Genomic DNA, 27,625 nt, shown 5'->3' on the forward strand with positions numbered 1-27,625 from the left:
ATTTAGCTCGCTCGTTTCAGAATATTTATATTAAAGTTGGCTCTTTTCAAGCTGAAACCCTTTAGTTGTGGAACACAATGCCATTAAGCTAGAAAAGAAACTCTATCTATAGAAGGCCCATAAAACATTTTAACTGGTACGATCACCAACACAAAGGTATCCCAACATAATTGGAAAAAGAAAACCCAGTTGGAGAAACTGTAGTCTACAAACACAATGCATAATATAACATAATACAGGAACTATTTTGAAAAGGATAAGGTAATTGTGGGAGTCGGAACCAGATATAAAAGGAAAACGATCAAACTCAGATAGATATTGTAGCTTTGACCCATAGCATCCTTTGAATAGTATTAAACTATAAAAGATACTATTTATGGTCCCAAAATTCTGTACACAAAGCTTCATAAACCCTAATGCAAAACACCAAATTCAAAACTTCAAACACTATCCATTATATTCAACAAAGCAGGCAGCTTATTTTACATACTTGTGCTGCATCTTTCCAGATACTTCAGAAACCGCTGAACTGTGGCTTCGATATGCCCCCAAACCTCCCAGAGCTACCATAAGCCGGAGGAACAGCAGTCAGCCCTGGGCAATCCCTTGCCCAATGCCCAATTTGATGGCATTTGTAGCATTCACCACCACCACCACTGCCCATAGAAGATGTATTATTGACATAGGCCCCTCTCTCAGACTGCCTGGGAGCATTCATGATACTAGGGCAATTTGATGAGGTATGAGTAGTAGCACCACAGCTGTTACAAGAATAATTAGCTGTAGGAAACCTAGCACTATACTGGTTTCCATAATGACCCACCTCATTTGGCAGTGAAACAAATTCTCTAGCAGCATAACTGCTGTTCCCACCTTGATTAGATCCCACTGGTCCACCTTGTCTACCACCACTTTCAAAACCAGTGTTGTTTGCTCCAGAGAGAGGATAATTCGGCTCCATTTTGGGGGCAAAAGGAGCAGAATTTCCTGAGTTGAACTTTTCCATCATTTCCAGAAGAAATTTGGACTGGGATGAGTAATTCACCTTTTCTGCTCTTACCACAGTTGATTTTACACGCTGCTCATCACTGAAGGTCTCCTCCTTCACTTTCAACTTGAACATAAATTTACTAAACAAAACCTGCCGAATAATTTTAGAAAACCTCTCATCGTCTTGTTCTTCATATTTCAAGAAGTGCAGATCTTTCGCAGATATTCCCATTATCTCTTCAGCACTCTCTTGAAATGCAGTCACCCATGTAATGCCAGTATGATCCTGTATTTGAAACTGGAGGATGTATCTGTAGTCACATTCATCCATAGACTGATCGCACTTCTCACACCTCCACTTCCCATCTCCATTATTTGTTACCTTCTTGTTGCATGGTCGGTCACCAGACATGAGGGGGCAAGCTGTATAGCAGAAATTGTCAGACTTGATGAATATCACAGTTGCACTGACAGTGATCCAATCTGGCTTCTCAGAAGTCCCTAGCCTCTCATCCTTAATTTGAGAAACAGTTTTTTGAACATCTGTCCTACCAACACTTGCCATTTCTCTTGAAATAGAGAGGGAAGGCATGTTTCTCCCTTCCTTCTCAAACCATTCCTTCAGCCTCCGAGCCTCTGGAAAATCAGGATCAATAAATAGCTGACTGGTAGAGATAGTCCCGACTGCCTTCCCATTAAAATCGCTCACCCTACCAGATTTAACAGCTAGAACAGGAAAACCACCAGAATCACACATATTCTGCAGCCTTTGTCCCTCTGCATTGCAGAAATTTCCCCATAGTGTTAATTCAACACTTCGGCCTGACATATCTTTCAACTGGAGGGTTCTCTTCTGGGTTTCTGTACCATTTTTCCTCATTATTGAAGCTGAAGGAGTAATAGAAGTTACCATACCAATTAAATCCACAACACTGTTATTATCAATGCCCTCAATTTCAGTTATGGAACGGAAATGAAATTGCTGCCTTGGAATTGCACTGTCATCCTCAAAACAGGGTTGAATTATTGAAGTGCTCTCCAGAAAAATTTCCAAATCATTGCGAAGGTGGTTGAAATTCTTTTGAGCAGGTTTTAGATTTCCCCTGGAAATCAAATAAACTTTCCCAGCTTCAATCTGGTGATAAAATTGATCAGCCACAGCATTAAAGCAGGTTACTCTAATTTCTCCACCATCAGAATCAAGAAGATCAAAAGAGAACACCTTTCCATCACCACGGGGATTATTGTAGTGCCTAAGCTCTCCTTTTGCTGTCACTCTTGCCTTGATTGTCCATCTACCTTGATATGGATTGAGTGCTGAAATCGGCATTATCCTAGGGGGAGCTTCATTCTTAGCCACTGGTCCTCTATTAGAGTACATTGGAGGTGGTTGTTGATATGCTGGACGAGGGGCATAGGAATAAGTGCTAGGAGTCTGTGAAATTTCTGGTCTAGGGTTGCGAAAGCCTGCATTAGCAACAGGTTCGGCTTTCAGATGAGATGGAGGTATATTTGGTGCCCCCTGTCTTCCTGAGTCAAAATTGCTTGAATGAGAACTACTATGCAACTGATTCATTCTAGGGTTTTGGGGAGATGCCACAGCCAAATTTGAGTTTTCAACCATCCCACCAGCAAGTGAACTACTACCAAATGATTGAGGATTTGCAAGATTGTTAACTGGTTGATCAGTGGAGGATTGTGGAGGCCCCAAAGATTTTTGTGCTGACACAGGATGTCCCATGAGAGCACATTCTTCAACTATCACAATCAATTCCAGGATGATAATAATCCTGCTTTCAGTAAAGCAAAAAATCATAATGTCAACCGCAAGAATATGACAAAGGACTGTACAACAACAAACAAACAAACAATTAAGGGTCCAACAATCCAAGAACTAGCAGAGTAGAGCGATGTAAATTGATACCCAGAGAGATCCTCTTTTGTCACACAAGTCACAGCTAAAACTAAAAAATTGACCTTTCATTTATTTATTCCCTTCAATAACCATCCTTTTCATTCACTTAACTTGAATCATCAAAGACAGCTTTGTGAACCAACATACTATTTCATTCTTCCGTTAAATTATTACCGCATATCCCTTAAGGTAGTCAAATAATATCTTTTATTATTTAGTTACATTCATGCTCCACCAGCAATTCCACAAATAATAATCACAAATATTGCTGAATAGCTGCATGACTTTGAGATAGGGAACACTTCTATAGGTAGGCCTTTAAAGTAACTTCTCATAATACATTATTAAATACTTTAACTATAGAATTCGTTTCCATTAGTCTGGTTATAAACATGAACATATATATGCAAAGAAAGACTTATAATAACATGGGCCAAGCTTACATGCGTCCTTGAACGGTGGTACAAGTGTACTGAATCAACTGGACAACAGAACCAGGGCGCAAGTGTCCATCTTTAACCAAATGGTTAATCTGAGTCCCCAGCATTGCTTGCTGTAAGTGAGACCCATCTGAAAGCACGAGGCGGAACCGGTCACTCTGTTGGGGCTGCTTGGTCTGCACCTGCTTCAGCTCTGTCACCTGCAGCGTTGGCTTCAACTCTGCGGCCGTTGCCCGTCCGCTCGTTATCTTTGAAATCGCTCCCTCCGTCAGATTCACCATCCCCATTCAACACTCCTGGGAGTGCGGGAAATTGATCGTTTGGAGAGCGAGAAAAATTAATTAGAAGAATTTTTAATGGGTGAACACGAAAATTTTGGTGTTTGGATAGGTGGAAAGCAAGAGAAAAGCGATTAATCGGAATGAGCGAAAAAAAGTGTAGATTTGAAAAACCCTAGCTGAGAGTAAACTAAAAGAGCGCCAGGATTTTGAGAGGGAAACGCCTGGTCTTCTCGCTTTTGCATATTTTTATGTGGAAAATTTAGGGAAAATGACTATTTTAACCCTTAAACTATAAATTAATAATTACGTAAATCTTTCAATTTTATAAGTCCAAACAAGTCGATCAACATTAAAATAAATCAATAAGACTTTAAAATAAATCAATAAAACTTAAAGCTTGGAAGTATAATTTTCATTTATATATTTTTATTTTTATCTTTTATTCATTTTATATTTATTCTCTTGTTTTCCACTTTATTTAATTTAAAATTTTATTATTATATGTTATGTATATTTTTTTATTTTTTTAGAATAAATTATACTTTAATATTTAAATTTTATTATTATATGTTATGTATATTTTTTAATAATATATGTAAATTTACATTATACTCAAAATCAAAACTTCATTTTCTTTTTCTTATTTCACCTTTTACTACTCAGTCTAATCAAGAATTGAAATCTAATTAGGGGAGAAAATGACATAAGCTTATATATATCACTAAAGAAATTAGTTCTAAAGAGATGAAATTGATCATGGAAAAAATTTTAAAAAATGAAAGTAAACAATTATTTAATTTATTTTTAAAATATAAAAAATGTATTTCACTATAAATATTTATTTGATATATTTTTAAAATTTGAAAGGTTGTTTTTTAATTTAAAAATTTTGTTTGAATTTACATAAAAACTTTAACCAAATTTATTTGAATATGAAACAAATTTTAAGAATTTAAATAGATGATAGTGCAAAATTTATAACATTATCTTTTCAAGAAAATAAAAATTAAATAATTAATTTTATGATAGTGCAAAATTTTCATAATTATTTAATCATTAATAAATAGATTTACAAGGTGATAAATAGGAAATGCACACACATAAATTTATAAGTATATCCAAGTATATATGAGAGATCTCGTATTTCAATTCCCCAATCTCCATCCAAAAACAAATAATAGAAGCCGGAGTCTACAAATTCCAAGTCCGAAAAAGGAGAAGCAGCAGCCACAATCTTAAAGGCCCCATCAAAATCTCAAAATACCCACATCGTCCCTCGTTCTTGTTTGTGTCCAGTGTCGACCACGCGTCTTGCAGCACTTACCAGCTCTTCACCAGGTAATTCTCTTCTTCTCCTCTTTTTTTCTCATACCCATTTGCTCAATTCTCTTGTCATGAAATTCAGTAATGGGTTTCTTCAATTTTGTGGTTTTCTCTGTGGGGATTGATAATTGAATTATATGGCGAATTGTTTGTTCTCGATTTCATTTTGCTTTGAATTCTATTTCTGTGCCCTTACTTCAGTAAATGAAAATTCCAATTCTGCCCATTTAGCCTCATATTCATTTCCCTTTTTCTTGGATCAAGAAGAAATTGATAAATTTCTTTGTTTTTGGTTTCTTGTTAGTGAAATATTTATGAATTCTGGGACATTAAGAGGAGAGTAGATTATATTTTTATCCAACAAAATATTATTAGGTTCCCTTTTTGCCTGCAATCTCCATAATTCTATTTGAATGAAGCATAATGATTGATCATAATCATTAGATATCAACTAAACAGACCTTTTTCCTGAACTATTTTGGAGTTCATTGTAATTATTTGTGCTGTCTGAACGTGATTCATTTGAGATCTATGCACATCTTTATTGAATATTAACACTTGGGTCAATTCTCAAGTTGGGTAGCTATTCATGGAACTTAGTTATTGAGCATGCCAATATTGCAATTATAATTCTACTGCAATTCCTAGCTGATTCTATATGGTACCATGTTTCTTTTACTTTCACAATTTCTATCTCCTTAAATTTGAGTGTACAACAGGAAGCAATGGATTTTTTGTTCAAGGGGTTCAATGAAGACACATCTTATTGTCAATTCGATGAGAAGAACGTTCAGAGATGCCCTTTTTTGCGAAACATCAACAAGCCAACTAATTTCTCATTTTTTTCTGTGAATTTTCCCAGTCCTGTAAGTTGTTGCTCTCTATCATGAGCACCTTTTTGCCTATCTAGCTTCATGCTAACCTTAAATTATTAAAGTTGATTTAGCAGCTGAAGTTTTATTGTTTCTCTAGGTGAGGGGAGCCAAAGGTCCAATATTTGAAGATGGTCCAAATTTTGATATGGCATTTAAACTATTTCATGGGAAAGATGGGGTGGTTCCACTGAACAGGTCTAATTTCCGTAATGACATTTTGGAACCTGACTCAACACCCCAATTCAACCCTTTAGCAGCAAAAGCTGCCACTATTAGTTTATCTGCATTTGGCCCAGGTGGACCATTTGGCTTTGGTTCCTTCAATGACAAGTGGAAGAATCAAAAGAAGAGATCTGATTCCACCAACAAAAGTGATCCATCTTCTCAGGTAGTTGCGCATTCTTCACCATTCAAGTTAACTTTTTTCAATCAGGGGAATAAAGCAATTGTTTGAAAGATTTCACCTTGACTGTTGTTTTCCAGTGGCTCTACCTATAAGATGCTTTTCCAGCTGAATGTATTAACTTCTCAATTTAACTGGAAATGGCATGTGTTGATTGCTCAGTGAAAAAATGTACCAGCAGACATTTATCCATCCAACCGCTCATCGAACTGAAAACTTTATTCTTCATGTTTCAATTCAAGCTGATTATTTTTCATGTTTCTAATAATGATATGTTTTGTTTCTGATACTCCAGAAAGGAAACACCTCAAAGCATGAGGCACTGGGAAATGAGTGGTTAGAAACAGGGAACTGTCCAATTGCTAAATCTTATAGAGCTGTCAGTGGTGTACTCCCCCTTGTGGCATCGTCTCTTCAACTGCCTCCTGGCATGAAGCTTAGATGTCCACCTGCTGTAGTTGCTGCACGGGCTGCCCTTGCTCCTCTTCAGATCAAGATCCAGAAGCCGTGGCAGGTTAGTTGCCACAAGTTCTTAGTTTGTGACTATTCATAACTGTTGCATTCTTTATTATTTGGATGTATCTGCTTCATATTCCTCCATTTGGTTGCTCGTACTGTTAATTTCTATTTAACACTAACACTTCCCCCCTTTGCAAATTATACGGCAGGAATGATGCTATAAATAATGGAACTACATTATATGTGACTGGCCTGTCTACACGGGTAACAGAAAGGGACCTAGAAGAACATTTCTCCAAGGAGGGAAAGGTTGGGTTTCTTCGTCTAATATTGGATGTATTTGCCATCTCATATATCCAACGTTGCTATAATCTGACTTGTTTCAATAATAACCTTTTTTGCTTATTAGGTAGCGTCTTGTTTTCTTGTTGTGGAGCCCCGTACGCGCATTTCTCGTGGTTTTGCTTTTGTTACGATGGACAGTGTTGATGATGCAAACCGTTGCGTTAAGTATCTTAATCAGTCAGTTCTAGAGGGCAGATATATTACGGTCGAGAAGGTAATGTTATTGTACCCTGGTCTTGAACACGAGTCAGTTTCAACTGGATCCTTCCTTCTTAACTTGAAGGTTTTCTGGTTATATTCAGAAGATATTGTCAGCTATGTTGGCAGCAATCAAAGATGATCAGTTCATCCATGTCACAACTTAAGTGAAACAGCTTGATCAATGGCCAGCTTAAACAGCTTTTCAAATGCTTGTGATCAACTAAACATAGCAACTATATTGTTCAACAACTATACAACTTCAGCATTCAATTTCAACTCTCAACTAAATCAACGGACATTACCAACAGCATTCAATTTCAACCCTCAACTAATCAAGGACATTACCAACAACTTTCTAGTCAGGCTTATGGTATTTCATAATACCTGGCACTTAGTTAATGAACACTAGTAATCTGTGCCGGTTGTTTTCTTGGTTTTCTTTGGTAGCTTGCTCCTTTCGTGGACTTTCTCTGAGCAAATATATCTCCTAATACATATTTTTCCCTTTATATGTTCTTATGAGTGTGTAGATAGCTGACTTTAAATTTGTGGGTGTTGTGCACCCCTAGCATTTGGGGGAAAATTGCTTGTTTTTGTGGTGTTTCATGATTAATCTAGCTTGCTCTTTAGAATTAAGGTGATTTATTTATTTTTCAGTCACGGAGGAAACGAGCCAGAACTCCAACACCGGGGCACTATCTTGGGCTGAAAAGCAATAGGGACTATGGTATGTTCAAGTTCAGGATTTTGCAAAGATGAATTTATTGGTCTTACAATTTCAATGAATTTATTAACTTTAATTTCAACTTTTTTTCCTCTAATTTGGAAGGTTATCGTGGAGATCGAGGTAGATATCGTGGCCGTGATGATTATCGGAGGTCTCCTAGGCGCTCCCCTTATCGTGGGGGTCGGGAATATTCTCCCAGGCACTCCCCCCCTATGGTGGAAGGTCGAGGAGGGAGAGGTCCAGATCACCCTACTCTCCTCCTTATCGTGGCTCTAGGTGAGGCCATATGGCCTATTATTCCATATAGGAATCATAGAGATGTAGTGTTAACTGCTTATGGGCTTTGAGCATCGATTATGTTGTTTGTAACGCCTGAAATGACTTGCTGCGTTCATTTAGGACATGTAGTTGTGTGTTGCTACTGAAACTCGTGGTTGAACAATTGTTTATGAAATGGTACGCTCGTGCGGTAAAATGGTTTTTATTTCCTTTGCATCTTAAGATTTGATGAAGGATTCGTGTATCAGCAGCTTATAGTTGTTTACCTCTGGCGTGGCTCCTAGAGATTTGGGTGTTCTGAATTCCAGGGCACAGTGCAATAAGAATAGATGAGTCTGGGCTTCATTTACCTGTTTATGATTCTCATGCGGTGGTAACGGTGTCTAGACTTTCTGTCTCGCGCAAGGAAAATCTTCTTATCCCTCAGTTGTCGCAGCTACCAAATTGCAACAAGTACCAAATTGCTACAACTACCAAATTGCTCTAGTTTGAAGAGATTCAATTTCTTAAGATGCCTGCCTAACTCTAAACTTTTCTCAAATGCGTCTGAATGTCACCTGTGTCATTAACAGACAGAATTGTACATATGTTAAGTGTACATGATAATTTCTTATGTTTGGATGATAGTTTTTGAAATTAAGTTTTAATTTTTTTAAAATAATTAATTTGTTTGGGCGACATTATTCAAAACTAGGGTAGTTAATATGAAAGTTATTTAGAAAATAAAGTTGATAATAGGATAAACCGTAAAAATTTTAAAAGATTGGTTTTTTTTTTTGCTTTAATTTTTAGTGTTCCTCTTTTAGGAACATTGCAGGAATAATTTCTGTTGATTTTTTGGGCTGATTTGAGTTTGTATGAAATGATAGTCATAATATTTCGGACTTTTTGTCAATTTAGGGCGAAACAGTTTTTAATTTCTTTTTATTTTTTAAAATGGCCTGCGCCACTCACAATAACACTAGGCCATTCTTAAAAACAAATTAAAAGAAATAATGGCCTGGCGCTATTGTGAATGGGGCCAGCCTATAATTTTTTTTAAAATTTTTCTAATTATTAAAATATTATAATTATATTAATTAATTAATATATTATTTTTATATTATATTTTTTATTATAATAATATTTTATTAAATATATATATAAACACTGAATTAAATAATTAATAAGAAAATAAATAAATAAATTAATATAAATATTTAAAATTATAAAAATTAAATTTATTTTTATTAAGATTAATGTTGTACAGTCGTACATAATCACAAAATAATATTAATTTTATGACAATATAAATAATTATATAATAATATTAATTTTATAACACTAAAATTATATAGAGTCAGTAATATTTTTAGTTTAAATATTAATAATAAAATATATTAAATATTAATATATAAAATATATATTAATACTTAGATAAAATAAAATTATTCTGTTAATTAATTTATCATGCGATCAAATTAATTAATTAATTAATTAATTTTTTTGATAAATTATAAATAATTCAATATTTTTATATAATAATAATATTATAATTTTAAATATTTTTATGAACAGTCTGTTTGTTATTAATTTTTATAATATTTTTATATATTAAAAATATTTTTATAAAATATGATAATTATTTATAACTGATATTATTTAATCACAATATTACTGTATTAATTTATTAAAATAATAAAATAGTATTAATGTATTAATTTATTAAAATAATAAAAAATATTGAATAAATATATATAATATTATTAAATTATTTTTATATATCTAATCACAACTGAATTATTTTTATATCTCTAATCGCAACATAATATTAATTTTATAATTTATTAAATATTAATATATTAAAATATTAAAAAATATTTATTATTATAAAAATATAATATAAATAATATTATTAAATTAATATAATATAAATATTTTATTATAATATATTAATAATTAAAAAAATAAATACATTGCGCCACTCTAAACTATTATTTATTTTTTATATTATTTATTTTTTTATTTTATTTATAAGAGGTCGGGCCATAATTTAATTTTTTATTATTAAAATATTATAATTATATTAATAAATTAATATATTATTTTATATAATATTAATTTAATAATTTTATTTATATTATATTTTTTATATAATAATTAAATTTTTTATATTAAATTTTTTATTATAATAAATTTTTTATATTATATTTTTATTACAATAAATTTATTATATTATATTTCATAACTCTCTAAAATATTAGGACCATTAATATTATTATGTGATTATATATGAATGACAGTTCAATAAAAATAAATTTAATTTTTATAATTTTAAATATTTATATTAATTAATTAATTTATTTATTTATTATTAATTATTTAATTCAATTTTTTTATATATATTTAATAATAGTTAAAACTGAATTATTTTTATAACATAATATTAATTTTATAATTTATTAAATATTAATATATTAAAATTATAAAAAAATATTTATTATTATAAAAATATAATATAAATAATATTATTAAATCAATATAATATAAATATTTTATTATAATATATTAATAATTAAAAAAATAAATACATTGCGCCACTCTAAACTATTATTTATTTTTTATATTATTTATTTTTTTATTTTATTTATAAGAGGTCGGGCCATAATTTAATTTTTTATTATTAAAATATTATAATTATATTAATAAATTAATATATTATTTTTATATAATATTAATTTAATAATTTTATTTATATTATATTTTTATATAATAATTAAATTTTTTATATTAAATTTTTATTATAATAAATTTTTTATATTATATTTTTATTACAATAAATTTATTATATTATATTTCATAACTCTCTAAAATATTAGGATTATTAATATTATTATGTGATTATATATGAATGACAGTTCAATAAAAATAAATTTAATTTTTATAATTTTAAATATTTATATTAATTAATTTATTATTTATTTATTATTAATTATTTAATTTAATTTTTTATATATATTTAATAATAGTTAAATAAATTTATAATTAATATTATTTAATTAGAATATTATTATAAAAATATATTAAAATTAATAAAATATATTATAAAAAATTTATTTTAATAAAAAAAATATAATATAAATATAATTATTAAATATTTTATTAATATAATATAATATAAATTAATTTTCTTTCCGGTTCCTGGCCGTCGGGTCAACTACGGGTGCTTCTTTTTAATTTATTTAAGCATTTTTAATGTATTTATCACCCTTCAGTTCACCACACATTTTCTTTCAAAATATTGTCGACGCCCGCTTTCCCTTCCCCGAGTTGCAGCTGTATAAACACCAAAATACAGCCGCAGCAACACCCAACGTCGTTTCTCCCGTCGCTTGCTGTTAACGCGGTCCTCTCTCAGGCACGCTGCACTTGTCCTCGGTGCTGCTCCTCGTCCAGCTGCTCGCCCTCCTTGCCACTAGTCCTCGTCATCAGTCGCGCCGCTGGTCCTCGTCCTCTGTCACGCCGGTATTAAATCAGTGTTCCAACTGCCGATCTGTGTATATAGTTTACAGTGCTAGTTAGATTTCCATAGGAAATTTGAAATGATAGTTCACTACAATTTAAAGCAATTATTTTTAAGATGGATTTATGAGATTTATGTGTTGATATTTCTCATATCGATTTGTATTTCTGGAAATTTGGAACGTGTTTGTTGAAATTTAAGCTTTATTGAATGTGTTTGTTTAAAAGATTGGATTTTTTTTTGCTTTGATTTTTAGTGTTCCTCTTTCAGGAACATTGCAGGAATAATTTCTGTTGATTTTTTGGGCTGATCCGAGTTTGTATGAAATGATAGTCATAATATTTCGGATTTTTTTGTCAATTTAGGGCAAAATAGTTTTTAATTTCTTTTTATTTTTTAAAATGGCCTGCGTCACTCACAATGACACCAGGCCATTCTTAAAAATAAATTAAAAGAAATAATGTTCTGGCGCTATTGTGAATTGAATCAGCCTATAATTTTTTTTAAAATTTTTCTAATTATTAAAATATTATAATTATATTAATTAATTAATATATTATTTTTATATTATATTTTTTATTATAATAATATTTTATTAAATATATATAAAAACACTGAATTAAATAATTAATAAGAAAATAAATAAATAAATTAATATAAATATTTAAAATTATAAAAATTAAATTTATTTTTATTAAGATTAATGTTGTACAGTCGTACATAATCACAAAATAATATTAATTTTATGACAATATAAATAATTATATAATAATATTAATTTTATAACACTAAAATTATATAGAGTCAGTAATATTTTTAGTTTAAATATTAATAATAAAATATATTAAATATTAATATATAAAATATATATTAATACTTAGATAAAATAAAATTATTCTGTTAATTAATTTATCATGCGATCAAATTAATTAATTAATTAATTAATTTTTTTGATAAATTATAAATAATTCAATATTTTTATATAATAATAATATTATAATTTTAAATATTTTTATGAACAGTCTGTTTGTTATTAATTTTTATAATATTTTTATATATTAAAAATATTTTTATAAAATATGATAATTATTTATAACTGATATTATTTAATCACAATATTACTGTATTAATTTATTAAAATAATAAAATAGTATTAATGTATTAATTTATTAAAATAATAAAAAATATTGAATAAATATATATAATATTATTAAATTATTTTTATATATCTAATCACAACTGAATTATTTTTATATCTCTAATCGCAACATAATATTAATTTTATAATTTATTAAATATTAATATATTAAAATATTAAAAAAATATTTATTATTATAAAAATATAATATAAATAATATTATTAAATTAATATAATATAAATATTTTATTATAATATATTAATAATTAAAAAATAAATACATTGCGCCACTCTAAACTATTATTTATTTTTTATATTATTTATTTTTTTATTTTATTTATAAGAGGTCGGGCCATAATTTAATTTTTTATTATTAAAATATTATAATTATATTAATAAATTAATATATTATTTTATATAATATTAATTTAATAATTTTATTTATATTATATTTTTATATAATAATTAAATTTTTATATTAAATTTTTATTATAATAAATTTTTATATTATATTTTTATTACAATAAATTTATTATATTATATTTCATAACTCTCTAAAATATTAGGACCATTAATATTATTATGTGATTATATATGAATGACAGTTCAATAAAAATAAATTTAATTTTTATAATTTTAAATATTTATATTAATTAATTAATTTATTTATTTATTATTAATTATTTAATTCAATTTTTTTATATATATTTAATAATAGTTAAAACTGAATTATTTTTATAACATAATATTAATTTTATAATTTATTAAATATTAATATATTAAAATTATAAAAAAATATTTATTATTATAAAAATATAATATAAATAATATTATTAAATCAATATAATATAAATATTTTATTATAATATATTAATAATTAAAAAAATAAATACATTGCGCCACTCTAAACTATTATTTATTTTTTATATTATTTATTTTTTTATTTTATTTATAAGAGGTCGGGCCATAATTTAATTTTTTATTATTAAAATATTATAATTATATTAATAAATTAATATATTATTTTTATATAATATTAATTTAATAATTTTATTTATATTATATTTTTTATATAATAATTAAATTTTTTATATTAAATTTTTTATTATAATAAATTTTTTATATTATATTTTTATTACAATAAATTTATTATATTATATTTCATAACTCTCTAAAATATTAGGATTATTAATATTATTATGTGATTATATATGAATGACAGTTCAATAAAAATAAATTTAATTTTTATAATTTTAAATATTTATATTAATTAATTTATTTATTTATTTATTATTAATTATTTAATTTAATTTTTTTATATATATTTAATAATAGTTAAATAAATTTATAATTAATATTATTTAATTAGAATATTATTATAAAAATATATTAAAATTAATAAAATATATTATAAAAAATTTATTTTAATAAAAAAAATATAATATAAATATAATTATTAAATATTTTATTAATATAATATAATATAAATTAATTTTCTTTCCGGTTCCTGGCCGTCGGGTCAACTACGGGTGCTTCTTTTTAATTTATTTAAGCATTTTTAATGTATTTATCACCCTTCAGTTCACCACACATTTTCTTTCAAAATATTGTCGACGCCCGCTTTCCCTTCCCCGAGTTGCAGCTGTATAAACACCAAAATACAGCCGCAGCAACACCCAACGTCGTTTCTCCCGTCGCTTGCTGTTAACGCGGTCCTCTCTCAGGCACGCTGCACTTGTCCTCGGTGCTGCTCCTCGTCCAGCTGCTCGCCCTCCTTGCCACTAGTCCTCGTCATCAGTCGCGCCGCTGGTCCTCGTCCTCTGTCACGCCGGTATTAAATCAGTGTTCCAACTGCCGATCTGTGTATATAGTTTACAGTGCTAGTTAGATTTCCATAGGAAATTTGAAATGATAGTTCACTACAATTTAAAGCAATTATTTTTAAGATGGATTTATGAGATTTATGTGTTGATATTTCTCATATCGATTTGTATTTCTGGAAATTTGGAACGTGTTTGTTGAAATTTAAGCTTTATTGAATGTGTTTGTTTAAAAGATTGGTTTTTTTTTTGCTTTGATTTTTAGTGTTCCTCTTTTAGGAACATTGCAGGAATAATTTCTGTTGATTTTTTGGGCTGATCCGAGTTTGTATGAAATGATAGTCATAATATTTCGGATTTTTTTGTCAATTTAGGGCAAAATAGTTTTTAATTTCTTTTTATTTTTTAAAATGGCCTGCGTCACTCACAATGACACCAGGCCCTTCTTAAAAATAAATTAAAAGAAATAATGTTCTAGCGCTATTGTGAATGGGGCCAGCCTATAATTTTTTTTAAAATTTTTCTAATTATTAAAATATTATAATTATATTAATTAATTAATATATTATTTTTATATTATATTTTTTATTATAATAATATTTTATTAAATATATATAAAAACACTGAATTAAATAATTAATAAGAAAATAAATAAATAAATTAATATAAATATTTAAAATTATAAAAATTAAATTTATTTTTATTAAGATTAATGTTGTACAGTCGTACATAATCACAAAATAATATTAATTTTATGACAATATAAATAATTATATAATAATATTAATTTTATAACACTAAAATTATATAGAGTCAGTAATATTTTTAGTTTAAATATTAATAATAAAATATATTAAATATTAATATATAAAATATATATTAATACTTAGATAAAATAAAATTATTCTGTTAATTAATTTATCATGCGATCAAATTAATTAATTAATTAATTAATTTTTTGATAAATTATAAATAATTCAATATTTTTATATAATAATAATATTATAATTTTAAATATTTTTATGAACAGTCTGTTTGTTATTAATTTTTATAATATTTTTATATATTAAAAATATTTTTATAAAATATGATAATTATTTATAACTGATATTATTTAATCACAATATTACTGTATTAATTTATTAAAATAATAAAATAGTATTAATGTATTAATTTATTAAAATAATAAAAAATATTGAATAAATATATATAATATTATTAAATTATTTTTATATATCTAATCACAACTGAATTATTTTTATATCTCTAATCGCAATATAATATTAATTTTATAATTTATTAAATATTAATATATTAAAATATTAAAAAAATATTTATTATTATAAAAATATAATATAAATAATATTATTAAATTAATATAATATAAATATTTTATTATAATATATTAATAATTAAAAAAATAAATACATTGCGCCACTCTAAACTATTATTTATTTTTTATATTATTTATTTTTTTATTTTATTTATAAGAGGTCGGGCCATAATTTAATTTTTTATTATTAAAATATTATAATTATATTAATAAATTAATATATTATTTTTATATAATATTAATTTAATAATTTTATTTATATTATATTTTTTATATAATAATTAAATTTTTTATATTAAATTTTTTATTATAATAAATTTTTATATTATATTTTTATTACAATAAATTTATTATATTATATTTCATAACTCTCTAAAATATTAGGACCATTAATATTATTATGTGATTATATATGAATGACAGTTCAATAAAAATAAATTTAATTTTTATAATTTTAAATATTTATATTAATTAATTAATTTATTTATTTATTATTAATTATTTAATTCAATTTTTTTTATATATATTTAATAATAGTTAAAACTGAATTATTTTTATAACATAATATTAATTTTATAATTTATTAAATATTAATATATTAAAATTATAAAAAAATATTTATTATTATAAAAATATAATATAAATAATATTATTAAATCAATATAATATAAATATTTTATTATAATATATTAATAATTAAAAAAATAAATACATTGCGCCACTCTAAACTATTATTTATTTTTTATATTATTTATTTTTTATTTTATTTATAAGAGGTCGGGCCATAATTTAATTTTTTATTATTAAAATATTATAATTATATTAATAAATTAATATATTATTTTTATATAATATTAATTTAATAATTTTATTTATATTATATTTTTTATATTTAAATTTTTTATTATAATAAATTTTTTATATTATATTTTTATTACAATAAATTTATTATATTATATTTCATAACTCTCTAAAATATTAGGATTATTAATATTATTATGTGATTATATATGAATGACAGTTCAATAAAAATAAATTTAATTTTTATAATTTTAAATATTTATATTAATTAATTAATTTATTTATTTATTATTAATTATTTAATTTAATTTTTTTATATATATTTAATAATAGTTAAATAAATTTATAATTAATATTATTTAATTAGAATATTATTATAAAAATATATTAAAATTAATAAAATATATTATAAAAAATTTATTTTAATAAAAAAAATATAATATAAATATAATTATTAAATATTTTATTAATATAATATAATATAAATTAATTTTCTTTCCGGTTCCTGGCCGTCGGGTCAACTACGGGTGCTTTTTTTTAATTTATTTAAGCATTTTTAATGTATTTATCACCCTTCAGTTCACCACACATTTTCTTTCAAAATATTGTCGACGCCCGCTTTCCCTTCCCCGAGTTGCAGCTGTATAAACACCAAAATACAGCCGCAGCAACACCCAACGTCGTTTCTCCCGTCGCTTGCTGTTAACGCGGTCCTCTCTCAGGCACGCTGCACTTGTCCTCGGTGCTGCTCCTCGTCCAGCTGCTCGCCCTCCTTGCCACTAGTCCTCGTCATCAGTCGCGCCGCTGGTCCTCGTCCTCTGTCACGCCGGTATTAAATCAGTGTTCCAACTGCCGATCTGTGTATATAGTTTACAGTGCTAGTTAGATTTCCATAGGAAATTTGAAATGATAGTTCACTACAATTTAAAGCAATTATTTTTAAGATGGATTTATGAGATTTATGTGTTGATATTTCTCATATCGATTTGTATTTCTGGAAATTTGGAACGTGTTTGTTGAAATTTAAGCTTTATTGAATGTGTTTGTTTAAAAGATTGGTTTTTTTTTTTTTTGCTTTAATTTTTAGTGTTCCTCTTTTAGGAACATTGCAGGAATAATTTCTGTTGATTTTTTGGGCTGATCCGAGTTTGTATGAAATAATAGTCATAATATTTCGGACTTTTTGTCAATTTAGGGCGAAACAGTTTTTAATTTCTTTTTATTTTTTAAAATGGCCTGCGCCACTCACAATGACACTAGGCCATTCTTAAAAACAAATTAAAAGAAATAATGGCCTGGCGCTATTGTGAATGGGGCCAGCCTCTAATTTTTTTTAAAATTTTTCTAATTATTAAAATATTATAATTATATTAATTAATTAATATATTATTTTTAATCAGCTATAGCAATTAAAACTAAGGAACAAGTAGTACCATTATATTCAGAAAATCAATCGATGAGCTTATTAAGTAAAAAGACAATATTAGAATATATAAACCAAGGATATAGATTCATGCATATAGGATTAATACAAATAGCAATAAAACCATTAACAGTAGAAGGTTTAAATACCAGTATGCATGTTGCATTAAGAGATTGTAGACATCTTAATTATAAAGACTCATTACTAGAATTATTTGAAACCAGTTTAACTAATGGACCAATTTATTCAAACTGTTTCCCTAATTTCGCAATATCTTTAACTGACCCTAATATTATGAAAATATTAACATTAGATATATTGACACATAACTACAATATGTTAAAAGGATCTCATATATATGAAATCTTTTATAGATTAAATTACAAAGTAATGAATACAGGCTTATGTCCGAATGCTATAAACCATAATAAGATAGAAGGAGAAACCATATTTTGGGAAATAGACCAATCCAAGGCAAACATAACCATTCCTAAAGCCATACAATGGAAAGATGTAACCTTACCAGAAAGCTGGAAATATCCAGTCAAAACAATACCTAGTGCACCCATTAAAGAAAATAAAGAGATAGATTATATTATACAAAATGATGATGGATCAGTAGAACTAAAATTTAAGAGATCAAATTCCTTTAGGCAAACACAATCCCATATATATCAACCATCTAGGCATTCTTTAGAATGTTCCAAAAGACGACATAATATAGAAATAAAAACAGATACAAGTATTTCAGAAGACACTTCTATTCCTCCATACCAAGGACCATTTTTTGGAGAATCTTCCAATACCAAACCTGTTGAAGATCCAACACCCCAACCATCCACTCCAGGAATTCACGATGGTATTTTAAGACAAGGTCAATTTAGCCAACCCTATGAAGATAGTACATTTACCATTAATACTCTGACACATACTTTTACTATTGACAAAGATCAAATCCAAACTTATTATATGTCAGATAAAAACCGGGGGAAAAGGGAATTATTTATTAAAACTTATTCATTAAAAGAACAAAAACAAATTAGAACTCAATTCTTTACCTTCTGTGAAGAAGTTGAAAGAACAATACCATTCTTCACATATTTAAAATATTTTCATAAAAATAAATTAAATGTCTTAAAAAAGAAAATTCATAAGTGGAGTAAAGTTGATGACAAAGGAGACCCAAGTGATCAGAGTTATGAATCAGAAAGACCACCAATGGACAGAGCATTTTTTAAAAAGGATCAAATTTATGAAGGAATACAACCTATTATGCACACCCAAAATCTACAAAATAATGACATGAGAGGAGTATATTTACAAAACAATTGGACAAATATATCTTTACATTTACTAGGAAAACAGATAGATAGAATAGAAGAAAAAATAGACCAAAACTATGAAGCTATAAAAGATATAGAATGTTTAGAAGTTCTTAAGTCACCATCTCCTATATCAGAAAAGCCAAAAGAGAGATATACATCTCAAAGATTTACTACTAGTACAAGACCATATAATATAGACCCTGCCAAAAAGCAAACACACAAACCTTTTACAAAAATGATACCACCATCACAAAATCCTATAGACATAGCTACAATTAATCCTAAAACAGAATTAGATGACATGTCAAAATTATTACAAAAGATAATAAAAGAACAAAAAGAAACTCCAAAAACTAAGAATACAAGGATTAGAATACAAGAACCATCACAAACAACACCATTAAAAGAAGAAACAAGTACTAGTAAAGATAAAGGTAAAATAACCATTTTGACTGAATACAATGAAACCTCTTCATCGGACAGTAACACCATAGAAAACCCTTTAGAAGCATCAGACTCTGATTCTGACCAAGAAAGTATAATTCCTTTAAATACTATAGGAAGACAATATGAAAGGCAACCAGATGATCTAAAAATCTTAGATAGAAAACAAAAACAATATAATGCAAAAAATATATATGAATGGAATGTAGATGATAAGTCAGAAGTAGAAATAATACAAATTACAAAAGAAATAATAATTGTAGGAAATATATATAAACAAAGAGTAGGAATAACAGAAAGAGAAGCAGCTGAAAATATAATATTAGGATTTACAGGAGAACTAAGAACCTGGTGGGAGAAACTATTAAGTGAAGAAATAAAAGATAATATTTTAACAGCTAGGAAAATTGACCATACTACTGGTGAATATATATTAGACCCATCTACAGGACAACCACGATCCTTTATTTTAACATACTTAGTTTATAATATTATATCACATTTTATAGGAGACTTAGACCTATATACCGAAAGAAATAGCGAGATCTTACAAAACCTTAAATGTAGGAAATTAGAAAATTTCAGATGGTACAAAGACAATTTCCTAAAAAGAGTATATGCTTTAGCTGATCCAAATGCATACCATTGGAAAGAAAAATTCCTTACAGGTTTACCTAGACTATTTTCGACAAAGGTTAAAGAAATAATAGAACAAAAATATGGACATATATCTTATGATGATCTAACATACGGAGACCTAATAACCTGTGTAAATTTGACAGGTATAAGATTATGTAGAGATATTAAATTACAAAATAAATTAAAAATGGAAAATAGACAATCTAGAAAAGAATTAAGAAACTGGTGTGAACAATTTGGTTTCGGAACAATTAAGAAACAAAAATATAAAAAATATAGACCATTTAAAACAGACAAAATCTATAAAAGATATAAGTATAAAAAGCCTTATAATAAGAAAGTATATAATAAACAGATATATAAAAAGCCTTTTAAAAGAAAAAATTTCAAGAAAACTAATTATAGGAAAAACAATTTTAAAAGAACAAATAGAGTAGAAAATATAACATGTTATTTATGCAACCAAAGAGGACATTATGCTATTAAAAATAGATAGTATTGACCAATTATTAGAAAAAATTGACCAAATAAAATTATCATCTTCAGAATTAGACGAAGACTACAGTAGTGACAATTCCTCAGAAACAATAGATAGTATAAATAGTAACCATAATTGCAAATGAGAAATTTGCAATTGCAACAATAAAATAAATGTCTTAACAGAATATAATGACATCCTAGAACAAATAGAACAGGTTGAAGATTCAAATATAAAAAGAAAATTTTTTAAAAAATTATCAAAACTAATCAATGAAGAGATAAAACAAGGGATAGAAGCACCTACAAATTTTGAAGACATAGAACAAATGTTTAAACAAGAAAAGTTAGTTTCCAGACATAAACATATAATACCCACAGTTTCTTCCATGGATTTATAATTAGAAATTAAACAATTAAAAGCAGAAGTCAGACAATTAAAAAATAGATGTGATAAATTAGAACAAGGTCAATATTTACAAAAAAATAAAGAAAAAATAGAAGATACAGCAGAAACTGAAACTGAAGAAGAACAAGATTTAAAATTTAATGACATCACAAGAATAAAATTCCAAAAATGGTATGTTAGGATAAATTTAAAAATTAAAGATTTTAAAATAGAAACCATAGCAATGTTAGATTCAGGAGCAGATATGAATTGCATAGACCAAGGTATTATACCAAGTAAATATTTTCATAAGACAAAACAAACTTTATCAGCAGCAAATTCAACAAAAGTAAAAATAGAATATAAAATACCTAGTGCCCATATATGTAACAATAATATTTGTTTCAATACAAGTTTTATGTTAATAAAGAACCTCAATACACAAGTCATATTAGGAAATCCTTTTTTACAAATGTTATATCCCTTTAAAGTAACTGAGTTAGGACTGGAAACAACAATATTAGGACAAGATATAATTTTTAAATTCATATCTCAAATTAATTATCACGATGTAAATTTATTTCAAAAAGAAAATATAAGTAAAATTAACAACTTGGAAAACCAAATAAAATTTTTGAAAAAAGATTTGCATTTAATAAGGATAGAAGAACAATTAGAAAAACCCAATATTAAACAACAAATAAAAGAAATCCAAGAACAATTTGAAAAAGATTTATGTTCAGATTTACCAAATGCTTTTTGGGATAGAAAACAACACATTGTGACATTACCTTATGAACCAGATTTTAAGGAACAAGACATACCTACAAAAGCTAGGCCTATACAAATGAACCAAGAAATGTTAGAATTTTGTAAAAAGGAAATTCAAGAATTGTTAAACAAAAAATTAATCAGACCAAGTAAATCACCATGGTCTTGCGCAGCCTTTTATGTAATTAAAAATGCTGAAATAGAACGAGGTGCACCTAGACTAGTAATAAATTATAAACCCTTAAACAAAGCTTTAAGATGGATTAGATATCCCATACCTAATAAACAAGACTTATTAAATAGGTTATATGAAGCAGAAATCTTTTCAAAATTTGACATGAAGTCAGGTTTCTGGCAAATACAAATAGATGAAAAGGATAGATACAAAACAACATTTACTGTACCTTTTGGACAATATGAGTGGAACATTATGCCTTTTGGTTTAAAAAATGCACCAAGTGAATTTCAAAAAGTCATGAACGATATTTTTACACCATATGATTTCATAATTACTTACATAGATGATGTTTTAATTTTTAGTCAAGATATAAGTCAACATATTAAACATTTACATATTTTTTATAAAGTCATAAAAAGAAATGGACTTGTTTTATCTAAACCAAAAATGAAATTATTTCAAACAAAAATCAGGTTCTTAGGACATGAGATTTATCAAAATACCATAATACCAATACAGAGAAGCATAGATTTTGCTAACAAATTTCCAGATGAAATTAAAGATAAAAATCAATTACAAAGGTTTTTAGGATCATTAAATTATATTGCTGATTTCCTACCAAATTTAAGAATTTTATGTAAACTATTGTTTAATAGATTAAAGAAAAATCCTAAACCATGGACCGAAGAACATACTAAAATAATACAAGAAATTAAAAAACATGTTAAAAGCTTACCATGTTTAAATATTTGTAATCCCAATTATCAAAAGATAGTTGAAACTGATGCATCTGACCAAGGTTATGGTGGTATACTTAAACAAAATATAAACAATAAAAACTATATTATTAGATATTATTCTGGTATATGGAATCCTACACAAGAGAACTATTCTACAATCAAAAAAGAAATTTTGGCTATTGTATTATGTGTAACAAAATTCCAGAGTGATCTTTTAAACCAAAAATTTATAATAAGAGTAGATTGTAAAGCAGCAAAAGATGTCTTAACAAAAGATGTAAAAAATTTAGCTGCAAAACATATATTTGCTAGATGGCAGGCTTTTTTATCTATATTTGATTTTGAAATTATTCATATTAAAGGAACTGACAATTCTATTGCAGATTTTTTGACAAGAGAATTTTTGCAGGGAAGATGACAGACAAAGGGAAGGAAGCGGAAAAGATCTCTCTGAGATCACAAAATTCACAGACAAATTTGACAAAATTACAATTATTTACTCCAGGACATAGTTCTGTACAAAATATCACGGGACAGTTATCTGTACCCAGACCATTGTATACTAATACTACTAGTATAATAAATAGGCCCATCGGCCATATATCAAGTGCTCTGATCACGCAACCACATTATGCAAGACCAAGATCTCCCAGACCTCATTTCACTCCATTCAACAAATTCAGCCCGATACAGACAACACCAATAACCCCATCCACATTCAAACAAGCTGTTACCAACACATCATCTCCAAAACTCACAGTACCTATAAGCCCATCTACTTCAAGCCACATTGATTCAGCCCAATATAAATATAAGCCCATTGAAGACCATATTATTACCATAGAACCAGAATATTGGGCACAGAACCCTCATTTAAATGAATACCAACTCTGTGAATCCATTTTTCCCAAAACTCATTATTACATTCCTGACAATTTCCAAAAATCCCAATCATTTTATGAAGCCATTCTCACCCACACAAATTCCATCCTAATACAAAACAATTATGATCCTCAAAACCATACTAAACTCAGATATTGCAAAGTGCGACTCCTTAAGGTATGGACTCTTACTGAGTGGGGACAAGAGCCCCATAAAACAAAAGAATTTACTTATACCAATGGACAATTGATACAAAATGCTAAATATAATTATTATGACTATCAATTTGCTTGGGAAAGAACATTTTCAAGCAAAATGAACAATTATCCATTTCCTTCTTCTTTTATATCTCTGACAATTTCACTTATCCTATCCCATTTTGGTTTCACCAATGGTGGAACAAATTTGGTATCCATGATGATATTATTCCCGACCAAATTAAACATGCTAAAACCCAATTTTTTGACAAAAATCAATTACCAGAAACCATTATTTGCTCTCCTCAGTGGCTCATTTACTCCCATTACTTTCATATACCTTGGATTTTCATGACTGAATATCACATTAAAGACCAAGTTATTGACAATTTCCAAATTCCCATGTTGATTAGAAAATACAAAACCAAATGGTGGACTAAAACTAATCTCCAAGGTTGTGACCAAACAGCAGTAGACCAGTTCTTTCTAAATTATCCACAATATTGCAAGACACCTAGCCCAGTCTCTATTACCAAACAAGAAACATTTTTAGCCAGAAAGCAACAAATTATGGCACAAATGGCTGCCTGTACCTCCGAACAAGAATATGAAAAATTACTTGAAGAAGTAAAAGAAACAAGGAGTACTGCAGCATCACCATCACCAATCGACTTATCTGATGACAACGATGACTTCTTTACACAAGTAGAGATGTAGGACCCACAATGACCCTACACTCTGACTCAACAGAAAAAGACAAATGATTCAGCAACAATAATGCACAAGTAGCCGACAAAAACAAGTGATGACAACAGTAAAAGCAAATACCCGACAAAGTGGCAGACAAAAAGAGAAAAAGACAAAAATGACTCAGCAAGTGGCAGACAAAAATGGCCGACAAAGACAAAAGAAAAAGACAAAAAGACAAAAAGACAAAAATGACTCAGCAAGTGGCAGACAAAAATGGCCGACAAAGACAAAAGTAGAACCGACAAAGTGGCAGACAAGATAAAAAGAGAAGGATCCACAAAGCACTCAACAATGACCGCTCAACCAAATTCAATTCCAAAATGAAATCCGAACCGCTCAGCTGAATTGAATAAATTTTTAAGTCTGCTGATGGCTATAAAAGGACACATTCAGATCATGGCAGAACACACTGAAAAATCTACACAGAAAATTTCTTCCACAAATGTATCTTAGCTTAGTTTGTTCTTCAACAAAAGCTGTCGTATTATTTTATTTTCAATTGTAAAACAAAGTGAGTATGTTAATCTTTAGTACTGTATTTCAATTTTCAATACAAACTGCTACAAAGTAAGTCCGTGTTAACGGCATACCATTCTTTCTCTCTTCGCCTAACCATCTAGCTTATTCTGGAGATTCCAGTTTAAGTGTGCAGGAACCTTTAACTTTAAAACAAACTGCATATCATTCTAAGTATGCTCTGTGGCTGCAACTTCGGTTGATCTCCCACATCAGAAACTGTGTTGCTCATTTGACAACCATGGATATTGAAATAGGGGTATATTATTGTAATATTTGTAACAAATTTTATGTTTTATAATACTGTTACGATTGTCAAGACTATTATACTATTGATCTTACTCTTGACATAGTCGATGAAATGTTAGCTCCTTCAATGAATATTGTATAATGGAATACATAATTATCATTTATGCTTATGAATCAGACAATGGGTATGTTACTGAATACCATATTATTTCTCGAACATCTCTTTACATATTTTTTCATGCTTTATTAGAATTTATAAGACAACATTAATAATGAGATTCATAACATCTGCATTAGAACAATTAAGTTTAATAGATTTAACAAATAAAAGAGAAGTAGAAAGTTTTAGGACATGCTTGATAAGACAAGGAACCTATTTATTTGAATGGCATATTACGAACCACAATAATTTTTGTGACTGTAGAGAGACACAAAAAATAATAGATTTATTTAATTGCATGATAAATTATTTAGATCAACTGTTAAGAGATAATAATTTTTAAATATAAAAATGTTTATTGCTCTATTCACCTATGTATCATGTACAATATATATATGGATTTATATAAATATACTATACTGTATATGTATAAATTATTGGTATTTTTGTTAACAAAACTTATAGTCTTTAAAACATAGTCTTTTAGTTAGTTTAAAACATAGTCGAACGATCCTCGCCGTAAATGGTATCAGAGCCTAGTAAGACTTTAAGTATTTTAAACTATTCAAATTAATGTTTTGGGTTGGAACTGTGTCTAGGATTGTTGTAAGTCGGGCAAAGAGAGTGTAAGTCCTGCATAAATGTTTCCCAGAAGGAAGTGTATGTAAAAACCCAAAGATTTTGAAATGAATATGTTTAGAAGAAATAGGTCTTCTAGATCTAATAACACTACAGAGGATTTAATAGAAGATTTAAATATTAATACAGATAGAACTATATTATCTAGAGAAGGAATATGGAATAATCAACAATTAACAAATTGGAAACCACCAAAAGTACCTATAAATAATATATATAAAAAGGGAGTATTAGATTTTAAATCAGCTATAGCAATTAAAACTAAGGAACAAGTAGTACCATTATATTCAGAAAATCAATCGATGAGCTTATTAAGTAAAAAGACAATATTAGAATATATAAACCAAGGATATAGATTCATGCATATAGGATTAATACAAATAGCAATAAAACCATTAACAGTAGAAGGTTTAAATACCAGTATGCATGTTGCATTAAGAGATTGTAGACATCTTAATTATAAAGACTCATTACTAGGATTATTTGAAACCAGTTTAACTAATGGACCAATTTATTCAAACTGTTTCCCTAATTTCACAATATCTTTAACTGACCCTAATATTATGAAAATATTAACATTAGATATATTGACACATAACTACAATATGTTAAAAGGATCTCATATATATGAAATCTTTTATAGATTAAATTACAAAGTAATGAATACAGGCTTATGTCCGAATGCTATAAACCATAATAAGATAGAAGGAGAAACCATATTTTGGGAAATAGACCAGTCCAAGGCAAACATAACCATTCCTAAAGCCATACAATGGAAAGATGTAACCTTACCAGAAAGCTAGAAATATCCAGTCAAAACAATACCTAGTGCACCCATTAAAGAAAATAAAGAGATAGATTATATTATACAAAATGATGATGGATCAGTAGAACTAAAATTTAAGAGATCAAATTCCTTTAGGCAAACACAATCCCATATATATCAACCATCTAGGCATTCTTTAGAATGTTCCAAAAGACGACATAATATAGAAATAAAAACAGATACAAGTAT

At 27.3% G+C, this 27,625-nt stretch overlaps 2 protein-coding genes across 4 annotated transcripts; one reads left to right on the forward strand and one right to left on the reverse strand.

The window, feature by feature from the left end:
* Positions 1-287: 287 nt before the first annotated feature.
* On the reverse strand, positions 288-3,857 carry LOC122722192 (replication protein A 70 kDa DNA-binding subunit A-like). The gene is made up of 2 exons (XM_043952338.1): positions 3,349-3,857; positions 288-2,780 (listed from the first exon to the last, which is right to left on the reverse strand). The coding sequence occupies exons 1-2, from the start codon at positions 3,630-3,632 to the stop codon at positions 515-517; spliced, it is 2,550 nt and encodes an 849-aa protein (XP_043808273.1). The 5' UTR covers positions 3,633-3,857; the 3' UTR covers positions 288-514.
* Positions 3,858-4,782: 925 nt separating this feature from the next.
* Positions 4,783-8,447, forward strand: LOC110605429. Of its 3 annotated transcripts, XM_043952341.1 has the most exons (9): positions 4,783-4,964; positions 5,669-5,815; positions 5,922-6,212; positions 6,523-6,741; positions 6,896-6,995; positions 7,096-7,245; positions 7,334-7,602; positions 7,890-7,959; positions 8,062-8,447. In XM_043952341.1, exons 2-5 carry the CDS (start codon positions 5,675-5,677, stop codon positions 6,899-6,901), a joined length of 657 nt encoding a protein of 218 aa, XP_043808276.1. In that variant the 5' UTR covers positions 4,783-4,964; positions 5,669-5,674; the 3' UTR covers positions 6,902-6,995; positions 7,096-7,245; positions 7,334-7,602; positions 7,890-7,959; positions 8,062-8,447. The 3 variants fall into 3 exon arrangements, with proteins under 3 accessions (XP_043808276.1, XP_043808275.1, XP_043808277.1); XM_043952340.1 differs by having other exon boundaries at positions 7,096-7,602; XM_043952342.1 differs by having other exon boundaries at positions 7,096-7,640; positions 8,062-8,090.
* Positions 8,448-27,625: the final 19,178 nt, after the last annotated feature.

The sequence above is a fragment of the Manihot esculenta genome, chromosome 17 (assembly GCF_001659605.2).
Source record: "Manihot esculenta cultivar AM560-2 chromosome 17, M.esculenta_v8, whole genome shotgun sequence".
Taxonomy (NCBI): Eukaryota; Viridiplantae; Streptophyta; class Magnoliopsida; order Malpighiales; family Euphorbiaceae; genus Manihot; species Manihot esculenta.

Bases quoted from the DNA above. Each gene is read 5' to 3' on its own strand.
- LOC122722192 (XM_043952338.1), bottom strand. From the start codon at position 3,632: ATGGGGATGGTGAATCTGACGGAGGGAGCGATTTCAAAGATAACGAGC. The intron at 2,781-3,348 runs GTAAGCTTGGCC...TACTGAAAGCAG, and splicing joins ACCACCGTTCAAGGACGCAT to GATTATTATCATCCTGGAAT.
- LOC110605429 (XM_043952340.1), top strand. From the start codon at position 5,675: ATGGATTTTTTGTTCAAGGGGTTCAATGAAGACACATCTTATTGTCAA. The intron at 5,816-5,921 runs GTAAGTTGTTGC...TTGTTTCTCTAG, and splicing joins CTGTGAATTTTCCCAGTCCT to GTGAGGGGAGCCAAAGGTCC. The intron at 6,213-6,522 runs GTAGTTGCGCAT...CTGATACTCCAG, and splicing joins AAAGTGATCCATCTTCTCAG to AAAGGAAACACCTCAAAGCA.